This window comes from Tursiops truncatus, chromosome 16, assembly GCF_011762595.2.
Source record: "Tursiops truncatus isolate mTurTru1 chromosome 16, mTurTru1.mat.Y, whole genome shotgun sequence".
Lineage (NCBI taxonomy): Eukaryota > Metazoa > Chordata > Mammalia > Artiodactyla > Delphinidae > Tursiops > Tursiops truncatus.
The window spans coordinates 350,462-378,221 of NC_047049.1; the positions used below are offsets into that span (position 1 = coordinate 350,462).

A 27,760-nucleotide genomic window follows, 5' to 3' on the forward strand; every position below is an offset into this window, starting at 1 on the left:
GAGGCTCACAGAACCCGAGGGAGGCCAGAGAGCAGCGCCCCTGCCCTGCTAGGACCACCGTGGGGCCGGAGGCTGGTCCCTCTGCCTGGTAGGGCTGAGCTTCAGGGGTCACAAACGAGTCTAACGTCCGAGGGCCACCACCCCCCCCCCCAGCCAACCTTCGTCTCCTTGGGGACAGCGTCGCCCCTGCTGAGAGGGTGTGGCCCAGGGCCACCACACAGCTTCCGCCCCTCCTCAGCAGGAGGAGGCCCACGTTTGAAGATGCCCTCTGACCCCCTTGGTCCTGAGACCAGAGTAGATACCCCCAGGCCGCCCCCGGCTCACAGGGTGGACACTGCCACCCAGCCCCAGGCTGTCCACACAGCCCACACGGGCGACAGAGGCCACGTGTGGCCCTGGGTCCTGGCCCGGACATGCTGGGGGTCGGTGGGCTGGACGAGGACCCATGGGAGGACGTCACCTGGGTGCTGGCCGTGCGTCCGCAGGGTGCTGAGGCATGCGTGGGACAGAGCCCAGAGCTCGTACTCCTTGAAGGGCCGGCCCAGCTTAGACAGGAGGTCCTGCAGGGAGACGCCCTGAGGGGGGCGGGGGGAGGAGCCACATTCAGTGTGTGGGCACCTCAGACGGACGCATGGAGGAAGACGACAGGGCAGGGACCACCTCAAACACGTGGGGTTTGCCCCACACAGCACACTCCTGGCATGACGGGCTGGGAGAGTCCCCACGTCAGCACAACAGGTGCTGGGGGTGCACGTGGAGAAACCAGCACCTGTGCACGGCAGGTGGGATCGTAAAACGGTGCAACGACGTGGAAAACAGCAGAGGCTCCTCAAAGAATCAGACGTAGAATTACCATCTGACCCAGCAATTCCACTTAAAAGCAGGGTCTTGAAGACGTATTTGCACACCCATGTTCAAATCAGCATGACTCACGAGAGCTAACATGTGGAAGCAACCCAAGCGCCATTGGCGGATGGATGGATAAGCATCACGTGGTCCGTCCATAAGATGGACACTATTCAGCCTTAAAAAGGAAGGGAATTCTGCCACAGCTACAACATAGACGAAGCCTGAGGACACTGTGGTCCGTGAGGTAAGCTAGTCAAAAGGGGACAAACATTGTATGATTTCTCTTCTATCAAAGACTGAGAGCAGTCACACCCGTAGAGACAGAAAGTAGATGAGCGGTTATCAGGGCCGGGGCAGGGATGGCGGGTAAGTGTTTAATGCGGACATAGTTTCAGTCTGGGATGATGACAAAGTTCCAGGGATGGATGACGGTCATGATTGCACAACAGCGTGAATGTGCCTAACGCCACTGTCCCGTACGCTTGAAATGGTTAAGATGGTAAATTTTATGTTATGGCTTCCCTTTCCCTCGTACTGCCCCCCCCCCCCCCCCCCCCCCCCACAGATTAAAGTCCCAGAGTCAGAAGAATGAGTTCAGCTGGAAGGCAGTTCTCTGCTTTGCGGCCACGGGAAGAGCTGGGAGTACAACCGCCCGCTTGGACACAGAAGTGCATGTTCAGAGGAAGGTTCCAGAGGCAGTGTCTTCACCCCTCCTGGACCCCCCTCTGTGCCCAGGGTGTAGCTGCCTCGGTCCTGAGACTTCACTGCCTGCCTCATCCAGCCTGTGCCTGGCCAGGGGCCCAGGTTCTGGGGCACAGGGCCCCCCAAGCCTCCTGCTACATGTGGGGTTGGAGCAGCCAGCTTTGCACCCAGGACGTGCTCTCCAGAGGAGATCTGGGTCCCCGACTCTGGACCAGCCCTGACACCTGACGGGTTGTGACCTGTGTGGGGGCCGAGGTCTGGTGGGCCCTGATCCCTTGAGCCTGCGGGGCAGGGAAGCCTGGTGGTTAAGACCATGGCTGGGGTCCCAATCAGCTCTGCCCTTCAGCGACCACCCACCCTCCTCATGGTGGCCCCCAGCCTCAGTTTACCCATCCGGGAGGTGGGCTGTCTGTGAGGCTGGCGGGCATTTGAAGGTGAGCAGAGCCCTGGGCTCAGGCCTGAGGTTTTCACTCCGGTGCCTGGGCGCTCCGGGTGCATGAGTGTGGTCGGGCGGGTGGACGTGGGGAGGCCGGTGGAGATGGTTTGGGCTGAGCAGACAGCATGTGGGCATCGAGCACGTGTCAACGCACTGGGGTCTCCAGGATGGCTTTCATTTTAAAGTAACCATATTTTTCAAGTAAATTACCCTCAGGTGCTTATCAGGATATGAATAAAAATGTAACTCAGAGTCTGCCCTCCCCTTTGACCTCTGGGTCAGCAAAGCATGGTGGGAATGAAGCTGGTGGAGCCAGCACTGCTGCACAGACACACGTGTGTTCGGGCCACCGAACCCCAGGTGACTTCGTCCCGAGATGCTCACAGGCACCCACCTTAGGGGAGCGACTTACTTCGTACTCAAGAGCTCGCGCCTGCGGAGGGAGGGCGTGCACGGTGCGTGTGCACGCAGGCCCCTCCCGGGCCACGCGGGCCACGGTCACCCACCTGCTCCAGGGCTGCTCCGCCCGGCTCCCCGGCTCTGTCCGCAGTCCCGTCATCAGGCTCCGGAGTCCCTGGGTCTCTGCCGGCATCGCGAGGGCCCTTGGAACCGGGCAGGGGGCTTTCCTCCGTGGGGCCCCGGCCACGCGCCGCCCTGTCCCCAACGCGCCGGAGCTCGGCGTCTCGCTCCGGCCACAGACTGGATTCGGGCTGTGCCTGGGAGCTAGTAAGGCCATTTTTCCCCTCCGGAAAGGGCTTCCTGGGGTCTGGAGGGAAGAATTCTGGTGCCGGTGGCTGGGTTTTCGTGCTGGTCAGCGACAGGCAGAGGGCGCCGGCCTCGGGGCTGCAGGGCGGGAGCCGGGGCAGCGTCTGCACCTTCCTCAGGCGGCTCCTCTCCAGGAAGCCTCTGTCCGGGTCCCCCAGGGGCCGCTGGGCGTCCAGGAGGAGGCAGGCCAGCCTCTCGGGGACCAGCCCCTCCTGGCCCGGGCTTTCTCCGTTTTTCACAGGGGCTGACAGCAGAGCCTTGGAGGGCGGGGTCCCCGGGTGCTCCAGGCTTTCTCCGGCGGGGCTCGGGGGCTGGCCCTCCAGGGCAGGCAGGGCCGCTGGGTCCGCGGAGCGGTCCCCTGGCTGCCTCTTGGGCCCCACACTTTTTGGAGCCAGTCTCTCCCTCCAGGTGATCTCACTGACATCTGGGCAAAAGCAAGACGTGATTACAGCCGAGGGCCACGGCCAGGATCGACCTCCCCCTGCAATCCCCACGCTCACGGCCACCAAGGCACCCACTCCTGCAGGACCCCTGGACCCCCACCCATCACAGAGAGCACGGGGCCTCCCAGGCCCCCACCCCTTCCCTCAGGACTGGCCCAGAAACGTCCTCATCTGCTTCCTTAATCACACCATCTTGGCTAAGTACTGAGTCTCCGAAGGCTCTCGGTCCCCCCCGCCACCCAATCCAGGATGAGCTTCCCGAAGGGGTTTCCTGAGGCCTGTCTAATTAGCTCATCCAAAAAGCACATGGTTTTGCTATTACGGTTACACAGTGATGCTCCCCAAAGGAATAAATTAAACCTGGCAGCAGCCCCAGCTCGTCCTGACGTACGATCCTCCACACACGTGTCTGTGTGAGCCCCTCTAGAGACACACGCCCTCCCCTCCCAGTGGCCTGCAGCCCCCTCGACGGAGCCTCTGCTCTCAGCGTTAACGCCCTCCCTGATGTTAGAGCCGCCAGCGGGCCTGGTGCTGCAGTGTCACAAATGCCAACGTGGTGGGAAATGCCGCTCGCTTGGCTGGGGGAGGGGCCCTGCCGCCCCCAGAGGCTCCACACCTCCCCTCAGGACCCTCCAGGCTCCCTGCTGCGAGCACAGCGCAGAGCAGACGTTGGCATTTGTTCAAAATGCCACCCAAGGTTATGCCTTGTGAGCCGTGAAAATCCCAGACGCTTCAGCAACAGCTTGTGTGGCCACCAGACTGGCGGTGCTGTGTCCGTGTCCCCAACGCCCACAGGAGAGGACAGAGGCGACCGGTACTGAGGGCAGTCACTTCCCATATGACCTGCCTCTCACCTCCAATTGTGGGTCAGAGCGTGTAAGTGTGTGCACGTTTGCAGACGTGTTTGTGCGTGTGGGAAACTGGGGGTGTGTGCTGCGTGTGCACGGGGGTGTGCTCGCTGTGTGAGTTAATAGTCTAAATAGGTGTGTCCGAGTTTGCACATGCTTGTATGTTTCCATGTGTGCTGTGGGAGCACACGTGATCTGTCTGCATCCGTGTGCATGTCAGCGTGGGTGGCTTACACGGCGAACACGCTGGTGCGAACGTGTGTGTACGTGATCGTGTTAATGCTTGTGCCACCCATGTGTGCATGTGTGAGGGCGTGCACATGCCTGGGCGTGTGTGCAGGCTCGTCCACCTGTGTGCTTACCTTGAAACGCCCCGAAGGACTCGATGGAGAGCACCCTCCTCCCGGCAGCCGAGAGGCTCTGGCACAGGTGGCAGGAGGACGTGAGCTGCATCTTCTCCTCGCACAGTGCGATGATGCTCTGTGACCGGAGCCAGCGCTCAGCCCCGCCCCAGCCCCCGTCCCCCCTCGCCGCTCCGCTCGAGGCGCCGGGATCACGAAGCGGGGCGTCCTGAGCTACGTGATCCCCGTGGGACAGAATCTGCTTCGTGAAACCAGCGGATTCTGTCCTGCCCGTGATGGTTATCATGCATGCCGTTCATCGCAAAAATGCAGAGTAAAGAAGTAAGAAGCCCGGGTGATGGGCAGGTGGGGGCCCACGTGTGCGCACTGGCTGTGCGTGCGCGCTGGCTGGGGGCGCGTGGGGCGCAGGGCCGTGCCTGGGGGAAGCGGGGGCTGCCTTCGCGCCTACCTGCAGGTCGGGCCGGTCCCGGGGGTCCTCAGCCTGCATCTGGCCCAGCAGCGCTTCCAGCTCCCGGCTCAGCCTGGGCTGGGGCTCGGGCTCCGTCACATAGTCGAGGGCTGCCTTCAGCGTGGCCCCCAGAGAGTAGATGTGGGCCTGCGGCAGCACCAGAGAACCCACTGGGCGTGCGGCAGGGCCTCGCAGCCTCCCGGGCAGCACCTGTCCCCAGGCAGCCGCTGCTCCTCTGGGCCAGGAGCACCTGCGCTTTACAGGGCCGCCTCCCCTGCCCCCAGCGCGGCGACTCTCCTGGCCCCGGGCCACCCCCATGCTCCCGGGCCTGGGGTCTGTGCCGGCCCTGCGCCACCACCCCAGCCCACCTCCCCGGCACAGGCCCTCGCCTGGCACAGGCCCTGTCTTCAAAGGGCCAGCCTATTCTTTTTCAAGTGTATGCTTCAAAAACCGATTTGAGGAGGAGGAAAGGCAGGTTTCTTGCAGTTTGGAAGTCAGGGTTTTCCCCTGTGAGAGAGGGGCTCTTCACCCCATGCCTGCTGGGACAGGCTCACAGGGCAGGCCTCAGCCCTTGGGTCCTGGAGGGGCTGCCGAACCCCTGTGGCCAGGTGTCCTCCAACACCATCTGGCCTTCTCGCCTCATCCCAGGACCATGCACGTGGGGCTTCATTATCCCCGCTTCACTCACAGGAAGCTGAGACCAGAGAGGTTCAGGAACCTGCCCGGGGCTGCACAGCTGGGCCAGGAGGAGCTGGTGGGGGCCCTGGGCCATGTGACTCCAGAGAGGTGGGTCACACAGCTCAGGAGTAGAGGCCGGGCCCCCAGAGGCCGGCTCTCCCCACCTCCCTGCCCCGGTGCTCTCCCCACCCCAACCAGTGAGTCCCCCACCTCCAGCCCTGGGCCCACTCTGGCCCAGGGTCAACACCTAGCCAGGGCCAGCCTCAGCCTGGCTGAGTGGTGGGGTCCTGTCAGGGACGTCTTGCCTGGCCTCCTCACATGACCCTCAGACCCCACCTTCCTGGTCTGTGGGGAAGTCTGGGGCCACCGGCTCCTGCTGTTGTTCTAGGGCTGTCTGGTTTCCACTGGCCGCCTGGCTGAGACGCGCCCTCCTGACCCACCTCCCTGCCAGCGTCTGTCTCAGGAGCTGGGCACGTGGGGGTCCGCCCCTCGCCACTCAGGGCAGTTCCTGTGTTTTGCTGTTGTGACCAGCGCTGCAGGGGCCGTCCTCACGTGGACGTCTCTGTGCATCCACAGTGTGTTCACGAGGCCTCAGGCCCCGCAAGTGGGGCTACAATCTGGGCTACATCCGTTCCATCTGCAGTTTTCGGAGCTGCTGAGGAGCTTCCCTTGTGAGTCACCGGCCCAGCCGTGTGCGTGTGTCTGTGCATGTGTGTGTGGGCCAGACCCCCTCCCCCTTCCAGCTCGCGGCCTCTGCAGCTTCCCCAAGCTCAGTGTCTCGGGCTAACCTGCGTTTCTGTGACCATGAATGAGACCAAGCATCTGTTCACCTCTATTCGTTGTTTAAAATTTTCCTCTTTACGCCCATTCGTGGACTTTGCTAATCTGTCTGCTGAGCTGTTGCCTGTTTTGAGTGCACTCCTGGCACACGAAGGAGCTGACCCCTGGTCTGTGTGTCACACGGATATTCTGTCACTTATGTTTCAACTTTTTCATGTGTCTTTTGACATTCAAAAATTCTAATGTTTAATTTGTGAAACTGGGTAATTTTTTTATTGCCTTCTTAAGAGGACCTTCCCTAGCCCACGACAATGAAAACAGCTTACTTCTGCCTTTTCCAATACTTCTGTAATTTGAAAGCATCTAGCTCTAACCCCTGTGGGTTGTACCTGTGGGCTGGCACGCTGCAGGGATCTGGTTTGGGCTCCTTCCTGATGGAGAGCCACCTCCATCTCCCACACTGTTAAAGAAGAGCCCACCCTCTGTCCACCCTGAACCCTCGTCCTGCTGCCCTCAGCTCCCCGGGGCTCCAGGCTCTGGCTGGCCTCCCCTCCTCTTGCTCTGTGTCTCTCCCTCTGTCCAGACTGTGCTACTGTGCTATTTTAATTATGGTAGCTTCAGAATGCATATGGTAGCTTCAGAATGCATTTTCTTTTTGTTTTGCTGAGCCGTGTGGCTTGTGGGACCTTAGTTCCCCAACTTGGGATCGGAGTGAAAGCGCCAAGTTCTAACCACTGGACTGCCAGGGAATTCCCCAGAGTGCATTGTCATACCTGGTGGACAAATGGCCCTCCATTTCTTTCCCAAAAATGTTTGATTATGTTCACATTTGTCAGGTTTAAAATATATATATATAGGTTCCCCCATTCCCATTAAAAAAAAAAAAAACCAAAAGGTTAGAATTTATTGTAACAGCACTGACGTGGCAGAAGGACCATTGGGAAGGACCAATGTCGTACAAGATGAAATACTTGGATGTCAGCAAGATGGCTGTCCCTAGATTGTATCCCCCTCAACAACAATTTGGCATCCATCTGCGGACAAAATTTCCTTTGTGGGAGCTGTGGGATCCAGCAACATATGCCAAGGGACCTGGCAGGAGTCTTGCCCAGCTGTGTGTCAGGTGAGAGGCAGACAAACCTCTGTCCTGGTTGTGGACCCTTCAGCTAGACTAACTAGGGAAAAAAAGAGAGGACTCAAATAAATAAAATCAGAAATGAGGGACGAGTCATTGCACCTGATACCACAGAAACACAAAGGATCATAAGAGACCACTATTTATATGCCAACAACTTGGATAGCCTAGAAAGAAACAGATGAATTCCTAGAAACCTACAACCTACCAAAACTGAATCACGAAGAAATAGATAATCTGAACAAACTATTACTAGTAAGGAGATCGAATCAGTAATCAAAAACCTCCCAACAAAGAAAAGCCCAGGACTAGACGATTTCACTGGTGAATTCTACTAACATTTATTTAAAGAACTAATACCAATCCTTCCTAAATTCTTCCAAAAATTGAAGAAGAGGGAACACTCCCAAACTCATTTTATGAGGCCAGCATTACCCTGACATCAAAGCCAGATAAGAACAGTACAAGAAAACTATAGACCAATATCCCTGATGAATATAGATGTGAAAATCCTCAGCAAAGTATTGGCAAACTAAATTCAAAAGTAATTAAAAGGATCATATACCATGGTCAAGGGGGATTTGTCCCTAAGATGAAAAATGGGTCAATATACACAAATCAGTAACTGTGAGTCACCATATTAATAGAATAAAACATAAAAATCATATGATCATCTCAATAGAAGCAGAAAAAAGCATTTGGCAAAATTCAGCATCCTTTCATGGTAAAAACTCTCAATGAACTGGGTACAGAAGGGATGTACCTCAACATAACAAAGGCCACATATTACAAGCTCACAGCTAACATCATACTCAATGGTGAAAGGTTGACATCTTTTCCTTTAAGATCAGAACAAAACAAGGATGCCCACTCTCATCATTCCTTTTCAACACACTGGAAGTTCTAGCCAGAGCAATTAGGCAAGAAAAATAAATAAGAGGCAACCAAACTAGAAGGGAAGAAATAAAATTGTCTCTATTTGCACATGATATGATCTTATATATAGAAAATCTTAGATGCCACCAAAAATCTTTTAGTAACAACAAATTCAGTAAAATTTCAGGATACAAAATCAGCGTGCATAAATCAGTTACATTTTTATACACTAACAATGAAATATCTAAAAAAGAAATAAAGAAAACAATCACACTCACAATAGCATCAAAAACAATAGAATATTTAGGAAAAACAATAAAATATTTAGGAATAAATATAACCAAGCAGGTGAAAGATCTGTATATTGCAAAGAATAAGACTTTGATGAAAGAAGTTGAAGACACAAATAACTGGAATGATATCCTGTGTTCATGGATCAGAAGAATTAATATTGTTAAAATGTCCATCCTACCCAAAGCCATCTACAGACTGAATGCAATTTCTATCAGTATTCCTATGGCATTTTCATAGAAATAGAAAAAAAAATCAAAAAGTTTGTATGGAACCACAAAAGACTGCAAATAGCCAAAGCAATCCTGAGAAAGAGCAAAGCTGGAGGCATCACACTTCCGGGTGTGTGTATTACACAGCTCTAGTGATCAAACCAGTATGGTACTGGCATAGAAACCATCACATGGAACAGAACTGAGAGCCCAGAAATAAAACCACGCCTATACAGTCAACTAGTATTTGACAAGGGAGCAAAGAACCCTTACTGCGAAAGGGCAGTCTCTACAATAAATGATATTGGGAAAACTGGACAGCCACATGCAAAAGAATGAAACTGGACCTGTATGTTACACCACACACAAAAACTAACTCATAATGGATTAAAGAATTAAACATAAGACCTGAAAACCATAGAAATCACAGAAGAAAACATAGGGGGAAGCTCCCTGACATTGGTCTTGGCAATGATTTTTTTGGACATAACACCACAAGCACAAGCACCAAAAGAAACAACAAATAAATGGAACAAATAAATCAAACTGAAAAGCTTCTGCATAAGAAACAATTAGCAACGTGAAAAGGCAACCTATGGGAGAAAATATCTGCAAACCATTTACCTCATAGGGGGTTAATATCTGAAGTAGATAAAGAACTCACACAACTCAAGAGCAACAAAATAATCTGATTAAAAAATGGGCAGAGGGACTTCCCTGGTGGCACAGTGGTTAAGAATCCGCCTGCCAATGCAGGGGACACTGGTTTGAGCCCTGGTCCGGGAAGATCCCACATGCTGCAGAGCAACTAAGCCCGTGTACCACAACTACTGAGCCTGCGCCCTAGAGCCCACGAGCCATAACGACTGAGCCCACGTGCCGCAACTACTGAGCCCGTGCGCCTAGAGCCCGTGCTCTGCAACAAGAGAAGCCACCCACAGCGAGAAGCCCACGCACTGCAACGAAGAGTAGCCCCCACTTGCCACAGCTAGAGAAAGCCCGTGTGCAGCAGCGAAGACCCAATGCAGCCAAAAATAAATAAATTTATTAAAAAAAAAAATGGGCAGAGGGAGATTTCCCTGGTGGCCCAGTGGCTAAGACTCCATGCTCCGAATGGTCAGATCCTACGTGCTGCAACTAAGAGTTCGCATGCCACAACTAAAAGATCCCGCATGCTGCAACTAAAGATCCCGCGTGCTGCAACTAAGACCCGGCACAGCCAAATAAATAAATAATTTTTAAAAAAAGATGCTATTTTAAAAAAATGGGGAGAGCAACTGAATAAACATTTTCCCAGGAAGACATACAAATAACTAACTGGTACATGAAAAGATGCTCAACGTCACTAATCATCAGGGAAATGCAAATCAAAATTAAAATGAGCTATCATCTCACACCTGTTAGAATGGCTGTTATCAAAAAGACAAGAGATAACAAGTGTTGGTGAGAATGTGGAGAAAAGGGAACCCTTGTGCACTGCTGGTGGGAATGTAAATTGGTGCAGTCACTGTGGAAAACAACATGGAGGTTCCTCAAAAAAATGAAAATAGAACCTCCATGTGACCCAGCAACCCCACTTCTGTGCGTACGTCCATGTGACCCAGCAACCCCACTTCTGTGTGTACGTCCATGTGACCCAGCAACCCCACTTCTGTGTGTACGTCCATGTGACCCAGCAACCCCACTTCTGTGTGTACGTCCAAAGGAAATGCGATCAGGCTCTCGAAGAGATACCTGCAGCCCCACGTTCACTGCAGCATTATCCACAAAAGCCAAGACATGGAAACGAGCTACGTGTCTCTGGGTGAATGGATAAAGAAAATGTGGTCTACGGGCTTCCCTGGTGGCGCAGTGGTTGAGAGTCTGCCTGCCGATGCAAGGGACACGGGTTCGTGCCCCGGTCCGGGAAGATCCCACATGCTGTGGAGCGGCTAGGCCCGTGAGCCATGGCCGCTGAGCCTTCGCATCCAGAGCCTGTGCTCCGCAACCGGAGAGGCCACAACAGTGAGAGGCCTGCGTACCGCAAAAAAAAAAAAAAAAAAAAAAAAAAAAAAAAAAAAGAAAATGTGGTCTATATACACAATGGAATATTATTCAGCTGCAAGAAACAAGGATGGTCGTTGAGGGCATTATGCTACGTGAAATAAGTCAGACAGAGAAAGACATACTGTATGATCTCGCTTACACGCAGGATCTAAAAAACTGAACTCATAGAAACAGAGAGTAGAATGGAGGTTGCCAGGGGCCTGTGGGCGGCAAGGAATGAGAAGACACTGGTCAAAGGGCACAAACTTCCAGTTATAAGACGAACAGGCTCTTGGCATCTAATGCACAGCATGGCGGCTCCAGTCGGCAATACTGTGCTGTATACTTCAGAGTTCCTGAGAGAGCAGACCTGTAATGTTCTCACCACCAAAAAGAACGGTAATTAGCGGTGGAGGTGTTAGGTGTTAACTAACCCTACGGGGAAATAGTTTTGAAATATGTTAAGTATATCAAATCATTAGGCTGTAGGCCCTGAACTTACACAACATTAAACGTCAGTTTTGTCGCAGTAAAGCTGGAAAACATACTTAGTGTAGGGACAGGGTCCACCTCCTCATTTTCTCGTGCCTTGTTTTTCATCTTTTGAAAAGTGGTTTGCTGTGCACTTTCAACCCTTCCTGCCATGTTCACTCCCGGGCTTTCTGTGGTCGTGGCTGTTACACGTGGGACATTTTCCATTTCCTCTCGAACTGGTAACTACCAACACAAAGGAAAGCTACGTACTTTGGGGGATGTATCTTGCCTTCCGCTGACCTCTGCAGTCTTTTATTCTATCATTTTCCACTGAAGCCCCTGACCTCTCAGGCCCACAATCTCGTCACCTACAGACAACGCCAGCCTGCTCAGGAGGGTGTCCGGCTACCTGCTCGGGGCCCTGTGAACACGGCTGGTGCCCACCCTGATGGCCCGGAGTCTGTCCGCTCTCCCTGTGCACGAGGCCAGGCCCCTGGGCCGCCGCCAGCCTCTCATGGGAGACACTGGCACCCCCGCATTGGTCCCCAGGCGGACGGCAGCCGCTCCCCACCTCACACGCTGACCTCGCCCTCCGCACCCAGGGCCTCCATCTGGGTCCCCACGGAGCCAGCACCCAGGGCTTTCTGAAGGGGCCAAAAGTAGGTCAAGCTGCTGCACAGACTCAGGCAGACGCCTTGGTTCGGGAGCCCTGCTGGGTGCTGCGGGTGGAAGGAAAGGCAGACCCTACGAGCCCAGGCTAGGCCGCAGCAGTGAGGTCCCCAGCAAGCCACAGCCCCGAGGGTGAGACGTGGCTCTGCCCAGGGTACCTGCTTCTGCCGTCCATGCCCTGTCGTCCCTCCAGGAACACTGGTGCCCGTCTACCCTCCCACACGTGCATCCATCCATCCATCTGTCCATCCCCTCTCCATCTGCCACCCACATTTACTTTTCCTCCCTCCCTCCGTTCCTTCCTACTTTTCTTTGTATCCGTATCTATATCTTTCTGTCTCTGTCCACCTTCATCTATCCATCCATCTCTTTTAGTTTGAAAATAACTCAGCAAACAAACTTCTCATTGGCTGTCAGATGACACTGTCCACTACACACTGGCCAACACCAGCGTCTTTGGCCCTCGAGGTCTTTCCACCTTTAATTCCTGTCTTGGAAGCCCCCCTAGTGGTGATCCTGTGAACCCTACTCGCATCAAGTCCGTCCCCCTGAGGACCACGGCCCATGAGGCAGGATCCCACCTGCTCTGTTGCCATCTGAACACCGAGCGGGGACCCCAGAATCATGGGCGGTGCCAACACCGGGATCGGGGCACGGCGCCCATGCTGACACAGGTGTGAGGCGAGAAGGACCTGCTTGCCCCATGGGAGGAGCAACAGGGAAAGTCACCAACCACCCGCTAGGAATTACGGCGACTCAGAGAAGAAAACTTGTCATGATAGGAAGATTCCGGGGACAGGAAGCATTAAAAAGGAAGGGGGAGCCCCCTTCCCTCCCGCTAAGGACAGTCTCTCCCTGCCCCCTGAGCGTGGTCCCATCACTCCTCCCTCCCTGTCGTGGGCCTGCCTGTCCCTACACCCTGCAGCAGGTGGGGTCCCTGCCCCGGGAAAGGCCCTCCACCCAGGGAGCTCTATCACTTGGAGAGTGGATGGCGGCTCCCTTCCGTTGCTGGACTCGCTTCCTCTGCAAAGGGAGGGGTACAGTGCCGTCTACACCTCAGAGTAAGGAGCAGACAACTCGGCAAAAGAGGAAAAGCGACAAAGCGACAGAGGACCCGAATGGCCCAACGCGCGGGGAGGGACCTGTGGCTCTGCCTTTCACCTGAACCCTTAGAGGCCATTGCAGGGTTATTCACTGGCCTGATTTCAATACTGTTGTGTCTCGAGGATCAGGGAGGCCAAGGAAGGGACTGGGGAGGGCAGTCAGTGGAGCAGCGAGAACACACACCGCATCGGTCGGTAAACTGTGCCGCGGAACAATTACAATAGCAACGTTAAAGATCACTGATCACAGACAACCATAACAAATCTAATAATAATAATTATAAAGCTTGAAATATCGTGAAAATTCCCCAAATGTGACCGAGATACAAAGTGAACAAATGCAGCTGGGAAAACAGCACCGACAGACGTGCTCAAGGCAGGGCGGCCACAAACCTTCAGTTTGTAAAAAATGCAGTATCTGCAAAACACAATAAAGTGAAGTGCAATAAAGTGAGGTCTGCCTGTATCACAATAAAAAATAAGAAAAACCCAACCCATTCTTTCAGAAGAAATCCCAATGGAAATAAAGAAACACGTAGAGGGACTTCCCTGGTGGTCCAGTGGTTAAGACTTCGCCTTCCAACACAGCAGGTGTGGGTTTGATCCCTGGTTGGGAGCTAGGATCCCACATGCCTCGCAGCGAAAAAACCAAAACATAAAACAGAAGCAATATTGTAACAAATTCAATAAAGACTTTAAAAATGGTCCACATCAAAAAGTCTTTTTTTAACAAAATAAAGAAACACCCAGAAGTGAATGATACCGCACCTGCCGTGTGGCAAAACTCGTGTTCGGAGGGAAATTCTTAGCTTTAGGTGTTGACCCTAATATTAGGAAGGAAGAAAAGCTCAGACTGATGAGCTGTGTGTCCAACTCAAGTTAGGAAAACTCACTAAACTCGAAACAAGTACAAGAAGAAAGAGACTGGAACATAAGAGCAGAATTGATGGAGAACAAGAAACCAAGACAGGACAGGAGACCTCACACCATACAAGGTGGGCTCTTTGAAAAGCTGTTGGAAGAAACTTTCACGTATGGAGGTTTGGGGAAGTCGCTTTGGCTCATATGTGATTTGGCTTGAACTTTGTGCTGGTCAGAGCAGCCCGTCTTTTGTTTGTTTGTTTGTTTTTAAGATACATGTCCCTGTGCTCCAGGAGGGCAAAGGGAATAACAGTCATTTAATAATATTAATAACAATAATTACAATCATTATTGACATTCACTCAGCACTCACTACACGAAGGGCTGCTAAGGAGATCAGGGCTACAGGACATCAGAGAGGGGAGAAATCCCCACGGGACCCACTGGTTGGGAAGGCTTCTGGAAGGCGGCGGACTTGACCGGTGCAGAGAGGAGGCCCGGCAAGTCCTTCCGGGGGCAAATCATTGCGTGCTCGCTGCTGCCGCGTTAGCTGCGCTCACGTGCAGCCTGTCTTGCTAAAAAGTTTATTTTATTGAAGTACAGTTGATTTATATTGTTGTGTTAATTTCTGCTGTACAGCAAAGAGACTCAGTTATACATACATATATTCTTTTTCGCATTCTTTTCATTATGGTTTATCACAGGATATCGAATATAGTTCCCTGTGCTCTACAGTAGGACCTGGTTGTTTATCCATCCTGTATATAATAGCTTGCACCTGCTAATCCCAAACCCAATCCACCCCTCCCTTACCCGCCTCCCCCTTGGCAACCACAAGTCTGTTTTCTATGTCTGTGTGTCTGTTTCTGTTTTGTAAAGTTCATTTGTGTCATATTTTAGATTTCACATATAAGTGATATCATATAGTATTTGTCTTTCTCTTTCTGATGTACTTCATTTAGCATGATAATCTCCAGGTCCATCCATGTTGCTGCAAAGGACATTATTTTATTCTTTTTTATGGCTGAGTAGTACTCCACTGTGTGTGTGTGTGTGTGTGTGTGTGTGTGTGTGTGTGTATGTATCACATATGCATATATGGCACATCTTCTTTATCCATTCATCTAGAGAGCCTGTCTGAAGGCCTGCTGAACACACATTGTACCACTGCTTTAACGTTAAAGAAAAGGATATATTTAAAAATCAAAGTGGAGTGACTGTGGTTCAGGCATCCAGGATGGAGCCGCGTGGCCGCTGTGGATGTGGTTTCAGACACATTCCTGCGTCCCTGAGAACCTGAATTCGGGACCCTATCAGACTCAGTGACACCACCGGCCGCTCTCAAAACAGCCTCTGCCGGCAGCTGCCCCCCACAGCCTTAGGTCTCGAGTCTCTCCTTGTAACTATGCCACCATTTCAGACCCCAGCCAATCGCGCTGAGCCAGCGCCCTTGCTTCTTGCAGCTCCAGTCCTCATTCCTGACAAACAACTTCGGGAATCTTGTGGATTTTGCCTTTACAAGCCTTCGCCATTTTGCAGCCTGCGGAACATGTTCAAGTACCTCTTGAACCTGTGTCTCTCAGGCTGTAGTCCTCAGTTTGGCTCACATAACACTCTTTCCTTTCCTATTATGAATTGTTATTGATTATTTCTGTTGACAAAACTAAGAAAATATATAACCCCACCCCCTCGGCAAGGCTGGCAAGAGAAAGTACAAATAAATTATCCAAGGAGTGGAACAGGGCACCTACGATGACGCAGTGATTCAGAAAGGACCTCACCTGCAACTTTAAAAACACAGGTAACAATGGGTAAATTTTTAGAAACATATGGTTTACCAAGAAGCTGACTCAATAAGAAATACAAAACAGATAAATCCTATAATTATTAAAAATAGAGCAGCAATTAAAAATCTTTGCTCCAAGGAAACAGATGGCTTCATAAGTAAGTTTGACCAGACTTTGAAGGAACAGACCATCCCATTCTTACATAAACTATTACACGGCAAAGGAAGCGGGGGCATTTACATACAGCCAGGATAGTCCTGAGGGCTCACACGAGTCAAAAACATCAACAGAGGGCTTCCCTGGTGGCGCAGTGGTGGAGAGTCCGCCTGCCGATGCAGGGGACGTGGGTTCGTGCCCCGGTCTGGGAAGATCCCACGTGCCGCGGAGCGGCTGGGCCCGTGAGCCACGGCCGCTAAGCCTGCGTGTCCAGAGCCTGTGCTCCGCAACGGGAGAGGCCACAACAGTGAGAGGCCCGCGAACCGCAAAACAAACAAACAAACAAAAAACATCAACAGAATGGAAAACTACCAGTCCACTCGAGAAAAATACACAGAGACCCAAAGCAGGCATTAGTCAATCAAATGCAACGGTGTAAAGAAAAAATAGGACACAGCCAGCTTAGGTTTCTCTAAGTAGGAAAGGTTGATTTAATGCTAGAAAATAAAAAGGAGATATTAACATCTTAATGATAATTTCAAAGTATGCAGAAGCATTTCCTGATAGAACTCCATCCCTCTGGCACAGTGGGGACTTCAGGGGGCCGCTGCAAACGTCATCCAGGGTGGGGAGGTGGGAAGAGCTCTCTTAGGATTGTGGAGAAATCACTGACCCTGTCACAGCGCTGCTCCAGGCCCACTCAGGACACTTGGAAGGGGAACCTGGCAGCAAGCCCTTGGACAGTGGTATCAACACTGCCTGCCACCTTCTGCTGGTGATTTGATCAGTTAAATAGAGAAACTAAAACACTCTGTAAGTTAGCAGAAATAATAAAAGAATTTACCAAGATGGCTGATGTAAGATTAAGATGGTAAAGCGAACTGCATTTCTGTAGACTTGCCCCAAAAAGCAAAAAAATGTGATTAGAAAGATGACCACCCATTTAGAATAGAGTCAGAAAATATCTCATTCCTGAGAATAAACTAGTAAAGGATATCCAAGTAAAACTTACAATAAAGGCTTTAAAATGTTACTGAGACAGTAAATGAGAGCTAAATAAATGGAGAGATATAACATGTATAACATACCACAGGCGTATGAATTCTCCCCAAACTCACCTATACATTCAGAGCCATTCTAGTCAAAATGCCAACAGAGCTTTTCCTGGAACTTGATACTAATTCTCAAATTGATGTGGAAGAATAAAGAGTTAAGCATAGTCGGAACGCTTCTGAAAAGAACAGGGACCGGGCATGTTCGCTGTGAGATGCTGGGCTCGCGGCGGAGCTACGGTCAATAAACGCAGCTTTAGTGCAGTGGTGGGCCGACCGCCATGGACTAGGGCAGAGGCCCGGGAAGCAGACCCAGCTTTGTCTGAAACTGGGGTGTATATGGCTTAGGTGACGTGTACCGGGGCCAGGCAACTAACAGCTGGGAGCACCGGTTACATCCACGTAAAAAAATGAACCTGGATCCCTGCCTCACATGCACCGGTTATATCCACATAAAACAAGGAACCTGGATCCCTGCCTCACATGCAACGGTTATATCCACATAAAACAAGGAACCTGGACCCCTGCCTCACACACATTACAAATCCACCTCGGCACTGCCTGCAGGTCCAGTGGTTAAGACTCCACGCTCCCAATGCTGGGGGCCCGGGTTTGATTCGATCCCTGCTTAGGGAACTAGATCCCACATGCTGCAACTAAAGATCCTGCAGCTAAAAGACCTGCCGCAACTAAAGACCTGCCGCAGCCAAATAAATAAATAAATAAATAAAAAATCAGCCTCAGGCGGATTAAATGTGAAGAACAAAACTTTAAAACTCTTGGTAGAAAATGTCAGTAAATATCTGTTGCATCTCGTGGCTGGCAAGGCTTCTTAAGGCACAAAAAAACACAGTGAAAGAAAACACCAATAATTGGACTGTATTAGAAATGAGAAACTTTTTTTTCCATCAGAGGAGGCCTTCAGGCAGCTTTTCTCAAAGCGGGGTTCCAGAGGCCAAACAATTTCCCAGCAACAGGCCGTGGAGGCTGCCAGGGCCGCGGGCCTGTGCTGTCAGAGCAGACTGGACGCAGACGTGGCTGTGAGAACCCAGGCCTCTGCTGAGCCGGGCATCCAAGAGATTTACAAACATGTAAAGTGATGCCACGCTCCTCACTGCTTTTTCTGGAGGGGAATACTGTCATTTCTCACGAAAGTGTCTTATATGTGCTACCATGCAATGGGTTTACGGGTGTCACTGAATTAATTAATAGGTAGACTTTTTATGCATTTCTCCGTTTTAACCTGTAATACAGTGAGTGCTGGCAGATATAACTCACAGAAACAAAGCTCTTTGGGCACTCAGTGATTTTTAGGAGTGTAAAGGGTTCCAAGAACCAAAAAGTTTGAGAACTGCTGCCTTCAAGGAAGTGAGACACACGGTGGACATGGCATTTGCAGTCCTGACAAAACGGACGAAAATACAGGGAGAAAAGCTGAGCAACTGGATAGAAATGGGCTCTCCCACAGAGGGGGTCCCCACCCCACCACCTGCAAGCCCGCTGTCCTGACCGACAGGAACGCAACCCCTGGCGATCCCAGTGGAACCGATCCCGCAGGAGGGGGTGTGAGGGGTCTCTGGGCGGTGGTGGGAGCGCACCTCAGGCAGCCCCACAGGAAAGAGTTGCCCTGCTCGGCAAGTGACCCCGCCAGCCCGCTGGGAGCTCTCACTGGACACACGGAGGCCACGGGGAGCAGCGCTGACCCCACCAGGCCTCCCCCCATGAAGGTCATGACACCCGGTGCGGAAGAGTCTAGGGAAGTCACATAAAAGGAAGTTCCAGAAGCTAAGATGCAGCAGGAGACTCTTTTTAGAAAGTGAAGGCACGAGCGGGCCCCCTCCCTTCTCTAGGTCCCCTGCCCACCTCGCTGCACTGGGGGTGCCCAGGGGCCCCAGTGACCTTGGCCTTGTCCTAGGCGTGGCTGATTCTCTGGGGCCGTGAGCTGCCCCTGCCAATCCCTCAGAGGAGCTGTGACCCCCGTCAGTCACCACCGGTAATTTCAGGCGCTTTTAGCATCTTAAATATAGTAAATTCGCACTCAGACAACATGCTACGCGCTGTAGTGAGAAGCGTGTGGCCGGACGCGGGCTATCGCTGCGGCCAAGTCGCTGGGGACCTGAGGGGACAGAGGTGGGCGTGCCGACCGCAGGCGCTCACTGCCGCCAGGTGACGGTAGGAGGGGGGCCGGGCACTGGCCCACCTGCTGCCACTTACCTCAAAGGTGTTCCCAGTCACATCGAACTCCGGGGGGACAAAGGCTCCCTCGGGGTCGTCTGGGAAGGGAAGAGAAGGCGCCGGGTCACACGGCGACCCTCCGTTCCCACTACTCCCCACCCGGGTCACTGGGGAAGAGAGGCCTCCAGGCTCTCCCGGGATGGGGAGCTGCGAGAACCAGCGCGTCCCGAGCCTCACAACGGTGGGGAGGGGCGGAGGTACCAGCAGGTTACCATGGAAACCCGGCTCCCGGACCATCGGCCCAGGGAGGGCCCGCGTCCGCTGGACTCTGCGTTCACGTTCCCCTGCGGGCGCCCGCCCAGGCCTCACCGCTGAGCTGCTCCATGAAGCACACATTCCCGCTGGTGTTGAAGGCCAGGGTGTCGGGCGTGATGCACAGGGTCTGGAAGATGGCCGAGTGCGCGACGCTCCTCATGGACAGGCTGCACTCCAGGCACACGGCCCAGGCCTCCCGCTCGCTGAGACCGCTGTCCCGCAAGGAGAGGATGTCGGCCAGGGACACGTTCTCCTGCAAGACAGGCCTGGGCTGAGCTGCGGGCGCCGGCAGAGGGGCCGCGGGCCTGGGGACAGGCCCCCGCAGCCCCCAACGTCCAGACAGCTCCCGGGAAGCAGACGCCACGCCGCAACGTTTCATTCTATGTCGGCAACGTCTTAAAAAACCCCACCAGACGACATCCCACAGTTCCTGGACGCCAGGAGCCGCAGAGCACATGCTGCACCATCAGCTGCTGCTGGAGCAGGTGTTTGCCCAGCCTGCCCTTCGTCCCAGACTGTGCGGCCCCCCGCCGTTGGCCCGGCCCCACGGGCTCAGCACACAGACCTCGGTGGGCAGGCAGGGAGCCTCACCTTTCCAGCTTGCGAGCGGGTGAGGGAAGACGGAGCTGTCGCCACAAAGGCACAGCCGTGCACGGGGAGCCGCCAGCCCATGAACGTGACGTGAGCCTACGACAGTCACGGGACACGCGAGAACATGCTCATGACACCACGGCTGCAGAGCCGCCTGGACAACGGCTCCGGGCGGTGCACGTGGAGGACACAGTCGCGTGGCTCCTGCACAGCTAGACTCCGAGGCCGCCCACACAGCGGGCTCCACCTCCTGGTCTGACTCAGCTGTGGTTGTGCCACCCACACTCACTCACACACACGTGTGTGCACAGAGCGTGCTAACACTATCTGTCAGGTGTGTGTGCACAGACGGACCCACGCCAGCATGCACACAGCTCTCACACATTTACTTACTGACTTTGATGCACAGGCGTGCAAAACCCACACGTCCACACACGTGCCCACATGTATCCACGCAAGTCACACACGCACAAACACACTCATCAGGCTCCCACATCAGACACCCTGTGCCTCACAGCCCTTTTCCGGGCCATTGTTTGACACCCTGCTTAGCTCCGTGTATTTGCGTGCTCACGCACCACCAGCCTAAGGAGGGGAGGGGACTGAGGAGCCAGGCTGGGAGCCGGGGCCTGGGCGAGCAGGCCGGAGGGTCGGGAAGGGTCCTGGACACCCGACTCAGAGGACAGGGCGGAGACTCGGGGAGAGGTGTGGGTGGAGGGTCGGGGTGAGTTGGGGGTGGAGGTCGGGGTGAGATGGGGGTGGAGGTCGGGGTGTGTTGGGGGAGGGTCGGGGTGAATTGGGGGTGGAGGTCGGGGTGAGTTGGGTTGGAGGGTTGGGGTGAGTTGGGGGTGCTACAGAAGAGAGGTGCCCCGGCTTCCGCCCCCCCCACCTAGCTCTCCCTCCAGCCTCCTTGCTCCATCCTTCCAGCACACAGGATGTTCTCACGTGTAGCCAAGCTGCCGGGTCCTAAAAGGAGCCTACCATCTCCTGCCCTTGAAATTCTCCCACCTGTACTGCACGGGGGCCTTGACCACAGCAAAGGAGATGAAGGGTTTAAACCCAGAAAGAAAGCAGCAGCGTGAGGAGCCGCTGTGTGTGTGTCTGGCCAAGCAGCATGTGGTATGCAGGGTGGCGGGGGGGGGGGGGCTACAGGAGGGGGATGCGGCAGGTCCTGCCGTGTGACTAGGCTCATCCCACGTCTGTTCCTTCTCAGTTCAGGGAGGGGCTCAATGACATCCTCCTGGGCCCTCCCAACTCTTTCTCTTGGGGGGTGGTGGTTAAGATGGATGAGGAAAAGGCAGCTCTGAGAGCAGAGAGCCCCTTGCTGGGCTCCCGTATTGTACTGACCGTGGGAGGAGGGTGGACGGGGCATAGCAGAAAGCAGGGCGGCAGAGAGGCTCGTGAACCGGAAATCTCAGCTTCCAAAGCTCCCGGCTGGGTTCCCCGGGTTCGCTCCACCTGGGGGCCTCTCTGCCCCACCCAGGACCCCTCACGACTCAGGAGAGCCCGAGGCTCCCGGGGATGCCCGCGAGGCCTGGTTAGAGAGACACCTGGGCACCGTGTGCACACATGCACACACATGCACACGTACACACAGACGCCTGCACAGCGAACAGCCTGAGGACCCCGTGGGCCTGGTTATTTAGGAGGGTGAGTGAGCCAGTCCCCCTACAGCGGCCTCGCTGACTCCACTGGCTGTTGACACGCAGCTGTGACAGACGTGCTGCCAGGAGCTGGGAGCCCAGGGCAGAACCACAGCTTCCTGCTCAGGCCCAGGCCTCTGCTGCCCCTGCCCAGCGGAAAGATGCCCTGGTGAGGTGGAAGCTCCTCGGGGAAGCTGGAGACCTGCGCCCATTCATGGGGAGCACCCGCTGGGGAGAGCACCTACTGGGGGGAGCTCCTGCTGGGGGATTCTCTGCGTGACTCTATGGGGTAACTTCCATGGGTCCTGAGTCACTGCTTCCGTGTGGCTAACGCCTCCATTCACTGGTCTTAGCTCCTCTGCAACCCCACTGTTACAACGGGAAGGTGGGATTCAGCTGAAGCAAGTTCCAGGACAGCACCGAGGGACGCTGCAGGCCCCCAACACACCCAGGGCAGGTCTTGCCACATGATGACGGATCCCGGACACTGTGCCCACGGTCACCTCCCTCTGGGACCCGCAGCCCGCCCCCCGGTCCATCCTGCTCTGGCCCAGGCAGGAAGAATGACCCTTCCTTGCCTGAATCCACGGCCCAGGTAGGGCAGGCGGGGGTGCTGGGCCGCCTTGGCTAATGGGCCAAAGACAAGGAGAGGGAGAGACCGGGAAGCAGGTGTTGGCCATTTAGGCCCCCTCAGTCCACCACCTGCCCCAAAATTCCAGCCCTGATAGATGGGAGCCTGTGCTCTTCCCAGAGGGGCAGCTCATTACCCCATGGGCCCTGAGCCTCACGCCATGAGGCCCCGATCCACACTCAAGGGGACGGTGCCTGGAGGCTAGCAGGGGCTTCAAAGCCAGCGAGGCTCCTGCAGACGCCTGTGCTCCAGCCTCGCCCCCGGACACCCACCGGGGCTGCGGCAGGCTTGGGGAGACTTCCCTCCTGCCACTGCCCACGTGGCCTGAGCTGGTCATTGCCGGCCAGCTCCATCTCCTGGGTATAGAGCCAGCCTTCCGGGCAGACCCAGAAAGCCTACTGGAGCTCACACCTCACTACTGCCCAGCAAGGCGCCGCCTGGGTGGGCTCTGGGGGGAGATCTGAGGGGGAGACCACCCAGGGCAGGAAAGAGGGCCCCCCTTGCAATTGTGTGGGCACAGACTCAACCCCCATCCTGGCTGGGAGGGGGGCTTGGGAGGCAAGAGGACGCGGCTTCCCAAGGCAGCCCCTGTTGCCAGTCTGGGTCCTACAGGGCAGTGCTGGCTTCCTGCCACGGGCCGCTGTCCAGTGACGGCAACACGCCAGCCATGCGGGAGCTCCTGCCCCGCAGACACAGACTGCGAGCCAGGGCCACATGGGGCCGCAGGACCCATGGGTCATTCTGCATTTCAAATGCTCCCCACCTGCTTTCAGATCCCCTGGCCCAGCCCAGCTCCCGGCCCACAGATGCCGGGGAGATGCCCCGCTGGACTCCTCACCCCTTGAGGGAGTCTGGGGCCTGGCAGATGCCCTGCCCCCTGAAGGCCCCTGCAGGCCAGTGGCACCGCCTGCCTCCCGATGCCCTGGGGTCTGCCGGATCCGCACCCCGGCCTTAGCTTGTACCGATGCAGTGGTGCTGCCTGCAGGTGGCCAGGGACCGGGCAGGCAGTGACCTCCAGGACCTTGCTGGGCGGTGCCGGCCCCCTCAGCACGCCCCCCGGGTGGTCTCTGGCCCTGAGTTCTCGTGCTTATGCGTCGCCCATGGGTCATGTGTCTCTGGGGCAGGTGCCCAGACTGAAGTTGCTGGGACACAAGTGCAGGCATCCCCACCCACTATCGGATGCCAAACTGTTTTCCAAAGAGGCTGGTCCACTCCATCCCCCCTACACCCTGGCAGAGGGGCAGGGCCGCTACCCATTCCCCGCCAACTCGGGCCACCGTCCAGCTTTCTGGTTCTCGCCAACCTGGCACTTGTGGGAAGGTTTTCGCAGTGGGTGTATTTTGTGTTGCCTGATAATAATGAAGTCAAACATTTTCTCATATGTCCACCAGCAATTTGGATTTTCTCTGGGGTCACAACAGGGCATGGACGTTCCAGGGGCTCCTGCGGGGTGGGGTCCACAGGGTTCTATTTCCTGAGCTCACTGTGGTCAGTTGATATAATTAGCTGTATAACCAGCAAATGCCTGTGTCTCATGTGGCTTGTACAGTCCTGGGTCTGGCACCCACCGTCCCTCCCTGGGAGCTGCCCGCTGTCCTCGGCCACGGTTCCCTCCCGGGGCTCCGCCGCATGGCCCTCCTTCCTCTCACGCAGGAGGGCTTTGCGGATACAACCTGACTACACAACGCTGTGCCAGGCGGTCACATGTCCCTGGCGGGGATTTAAAACCTTCAACACCAACCACACCCAACGTGTTTCACGAGAACACACCCAAAGGCAATGCCTCTCTCACCGGGGAGGGTGCGAGGAGTTTGAGGAGCCCCGAGCTTCACGGCTGGATGCCACTACAAACGTGGCATCCCACTTCACCTGGAGGTGACGGCCACAGGATGACGGGGACCCCGGCCCCATGCACTGTGCACGGCTGGGGACACTGTTACCAGGAGGAGGCCTCAGGGCACGGCCGCAGGACAGACGGTGGGCTCGGGATTGAGGCTTTGGGTCCAAGTCCCGGCTCTGCCTGTCCTGTTTATTTGGCATCAGTCACCGGCTCGGTGTGCCAGGCACGGAGGAGGCCCTGGAAGTGTGGGGCAGCCAGTGCAGAAGGCTGCTCAGGACTTGGGCTCCTGACTGAAGGCCACTTTTGCCCTCTGTGAGCCCCACGTGGGGAACCACATGTTCTGCGTCTGCCTTGGGGAGTGATTTGGGGGGACGTGAGTCTCCCAACAGACACTTTAGAAATGCGTCCTTCGGGGGGCGCGTTTGAGGGCTGCCGGCTGGGAGCGCCCTTTCTTGCGCCGTCACAGCCACGGAGATACCCACAGGGTCTTCACTCCCTTGCCTTTCCTCTCCGCAGCCTGCTCTCACGCCGAATCCAGGCCACGGGGTGGGGGGTGTTGAGGCAGCACCTCCCCCCCCCCCGGGGCACTGCCTCGGCAGCCTCCTCAACAGACTCTGCCACCAGAAGGGCTGCTGCTAGGGCATGAGCCCCTCTGTCCTCAGAACCAGCTCTGCTGGGGCAGTGGGCAGGGGCCGGCTGAGGGCGAGGGACCTGGAGACCCCCTCTAGCCCAGGGGGGGCTGGCCGGGTCTGCCTCGCTGGTGGGCCTGGCCAGACGGGCACGTGGAGGGTCTTGTCATTTAGAGAGCAACACTGCAACAGCGCCAGCAGACCCCACGGATGGGCGCCTGTACCTGCTAGGGGCTGGGAGGGCATCTGCACAGTCCCCCAGCCTTGGGAGACTAGAGGGTCTTCTTGGGAGCAGCTGTATCCTCTGGGGGCCGCCTCTCGTGTGGCGGGGACTGGCTTGTTCAAGGGCCACGGAGTTTATTCATTTGACCCCAACCCACGGTCTGTGGGGCACTACGGGGAAGCCAGAGCTACAGGGGCAAACCCAGGCGGGTGCGGAGGCGTCTCTGACAGAGTCGCGGGCAGAGTGGCCCAGTTAATGGCCAGAAGCCCCATGTGACAGAGACCCTGGCCCCTCTGCACCCTGGCTGGGGGCTCAGGACTTGGGCTCCTGACTGAAGGCCACTTTTGTCCTCTATGAGCAGGAATCAGCCCTCAGTCATGGAGGCCTCCCCCGCCCCCAGCTCCTGAGCAGTCTGGCCTGACTGGGCTCTGCTGCCGGCGCCTTCCGCTGACCTCCTAGGGTCTCCGCAAGGAGGAATACAGTGCTCGGGCCCTGCCGCTAAGCGCCCCCCACGCTCATCCCCCCAACATCTGTAACCCGGAGCCCACCCCCGCAGGGCGCCAACTTCTTCAGTGACAGCCCACCCGCTGCTGTCCCAGGTGGCATTCCCCCGGTCCTGTCCCCTCTGGGGGAAAACGCTGAAGGCTGGTGCTGCTGGTGAGAAGGGCTTTGGTATCCCCCTGCTGCCAGGACCTGGCCCGGGGGCAGGGGGCCTGGGGACTCTCCGCGAACCCCTCCGTGCGGAACGGTGGGGGTCCCAGCGCGGGTCGGGGGCTCACCTCGTCCTCCGGCAGAGTGGGGAGCGGCTCGAAGTCGTAGAAGTCTAAGTCTTTGCCGTCCTCCTCGTAAAAATCCGCCGCAGCAGGGTCCATGGCCTGCATCCTCCGTGCGCCGCCACACTCGCAGTCACTGCCCGAGCCGCCGCGCTCCGGCCGGAGGCGCACCCGCCGCCCGAGATCTACGCGAGGCCGGCGCCCCCCGCCTGGCCTCGCCCCTCCAGCGGCCTGGGCGCCCCGGCTCCGGCTCCGGCTCCGCGCACAGGCTCTGGCTCTGCGAGCCGGGAAGGCTACGCGCGCAGGGCCGCCGCGGGAACGCCCCCCGCGCCGCCCGCCGCGGCCCACGCCGGCCCCGCCCCCGGTGCGCCCCGCCCGCGCGCTGCCGCAGTGTCGCCAGAGCGGGGACGGGGGTGGGGGCACCTGGGCGCGGGACTGGGGGTCGGGGCAGTCGCAAGGCCGTGCTCACTTTGCCGGGCAATTGGGGGCGACTGGGGGGGGGGGCTTCCGAGGGCGTTCTGGGGACTTCGTCCCTCGGGGACGTTGGCCGCTGTCCTGGGGGATGCACTGCGGGGGGGTGGGGAGGGGTGGAGGCCTGTGCGCGGTAGGCACCGTTTGGGGGCGGGGCCAGCCTTGTGGCCGGTGTTCCTGAGCGGTGCGTCGCGGGCAGCCGCGGGCTCTGTGGGCACACGGATGGAGGGCCGCGGCCCAGCCCGCGGAGAGTGCCGGGCGGGTGGTCCACCCTCCACCCTGTCACCCTCGCTCCCTGCCCCCGCTGGCAGGGGCGGGGCTGCCGCAGTCCACGCGGGGAGGTGGGGAGGGGCGGCTGCAGAGGTGCCCAGGAGGGCCAGGCAGGGCTGGGGGGGCCGGGCAGGGGGGGCGGAATGGGGTAGAGTCCAGGGAGTAGACCCGTCTGAGCAGTTGGGGTCTGGCCTGCCCCTTTCTTGAGTTAGGGTCCCATGGATGGGGGACCAATAATTAGAGCTTCATCCAGACCTTGCCAGCCTGCCTCCTCGGTGTGGAAAGGGAACCAAAAGAACAGACAAGCTCTCCCTCAATTTGGCAGTCCTGCTGGTTCGTGACTAACCCCTTCACCGGGTTTCCTCAGCACAGGGACGAGCCCTGCCCCAAGCCAGGGCCTGTGGCTGGGCAGAGAGCAGGACACCCCTACCCCAGCCTGGCAGAGATCCAGGGAGGGTGCCCCCTCACGGTGAAGCAAAGAGCCAGACAGCACAGCCTCCACGTCTTCTGCAGGAGGGTGACGGGTGGGCCCCCTCCCCCGGCGCAGGGCAGGGGGTCAGAGCTCCCACAAGACGGTGGGCACTGCGGCCAGGCTTACAGCAGCCACGATGTAAATGCTCCTCGGCGAAGGAAGCTGACTCGCGGCGGGTCCTGCCAGGTCCGAGGATGCAGGGGACTAATTCTATCCCGGCTCAGGTCTCGTGGCCCCGGGGGCCCTGCGATGTGACCCCAGGTGGGCAAGGAGCACCCGGTCGGGAGGAACGTGGGCAGCGACGCCTCAGTCTGGCGGCCGGGGTGCCGGCAGCCCCACTGTGTACAGCCCACCCAAGGCCCCTGAGAGAAGTGGGTCTGGCTGTCTGGGAGCTGGGAGCAGTAGCCAGGGCGGGCGGGTGGGTAGGTGAGGGCAGCAGCGGTTGGAGAGGATCCATCTCAGGATGAGTGCCTGGGCTGTCGGTGGGCACCACCCGGTCTCAGAGGGAGGCAGGCCCTGCTCCAGAGCCCTGGGGCTCCAGCTGCATCCTGTACTCGGGCCCTGCGTCCACGGAGCCGAGCGCCCTGCCTGCAGGGTCCCTGTGCTGCAGGGGCGGGGGGCTGCCCCTTCCCTCTGTCCCAGGCTGGCGTCGAAGGCTGTTGAAGCCTGCGTGTGGCCTTGACACCCCTCACCCGCCATCCAGCCTAAACACCCTCCGGGGGTCTCAGCTGTTGTGGGCCCAAAGGGAAGATGCCAACTTTATCACCTGGTTCTC

At 56.4% G+C, this 27,760-nt stretch overlaps 1 protein-coding gene across 1 annotated transcript in view; it reads right to left on the reverse strand.

Moving 5' to 3' along the window:
• The window catches only part of KNDC1 (kinase non-catalytic C-lobe domain containing 1), a 61,713-nt gene extending 35,656 nt beyond the window's left edge, over positions 1–26,057 (reverse strand). The window contains exons 1-7 of the mRNA XM_033842334.2: positions 25,779–26,057; positions 19,497–19,695; positions 19,167–19,225; positions 4,854–5,000; positions 4,406–4,523; positions 2,494–3,176; positions 461–575 (exon numbers count right to left, since the gene is read on the reverse strand). Coding sequence (XP_033698225.1) covers positions 461–575; positions 2,494–3,176; positions 4,406–4,523; positions 4,854–5,000; positions 19,167–19,225; positions 19,497–19,695; positions 25,779–25,880 — 1,423 coding nt within the window. The 5' untranslated portion in view covers positions 25,881–26,057. The remainder of the gene's footprint in view (positions 1–460; positions 576–2,493; positions 3,177–4,405; positions 4,524–4,853; positions 5,001–19,166; positions 19,226–19,496; positions 19,696–25,778) is intronic.
• Positions 26,058–27,760: the final 1,703 nt, after the last annotated feature.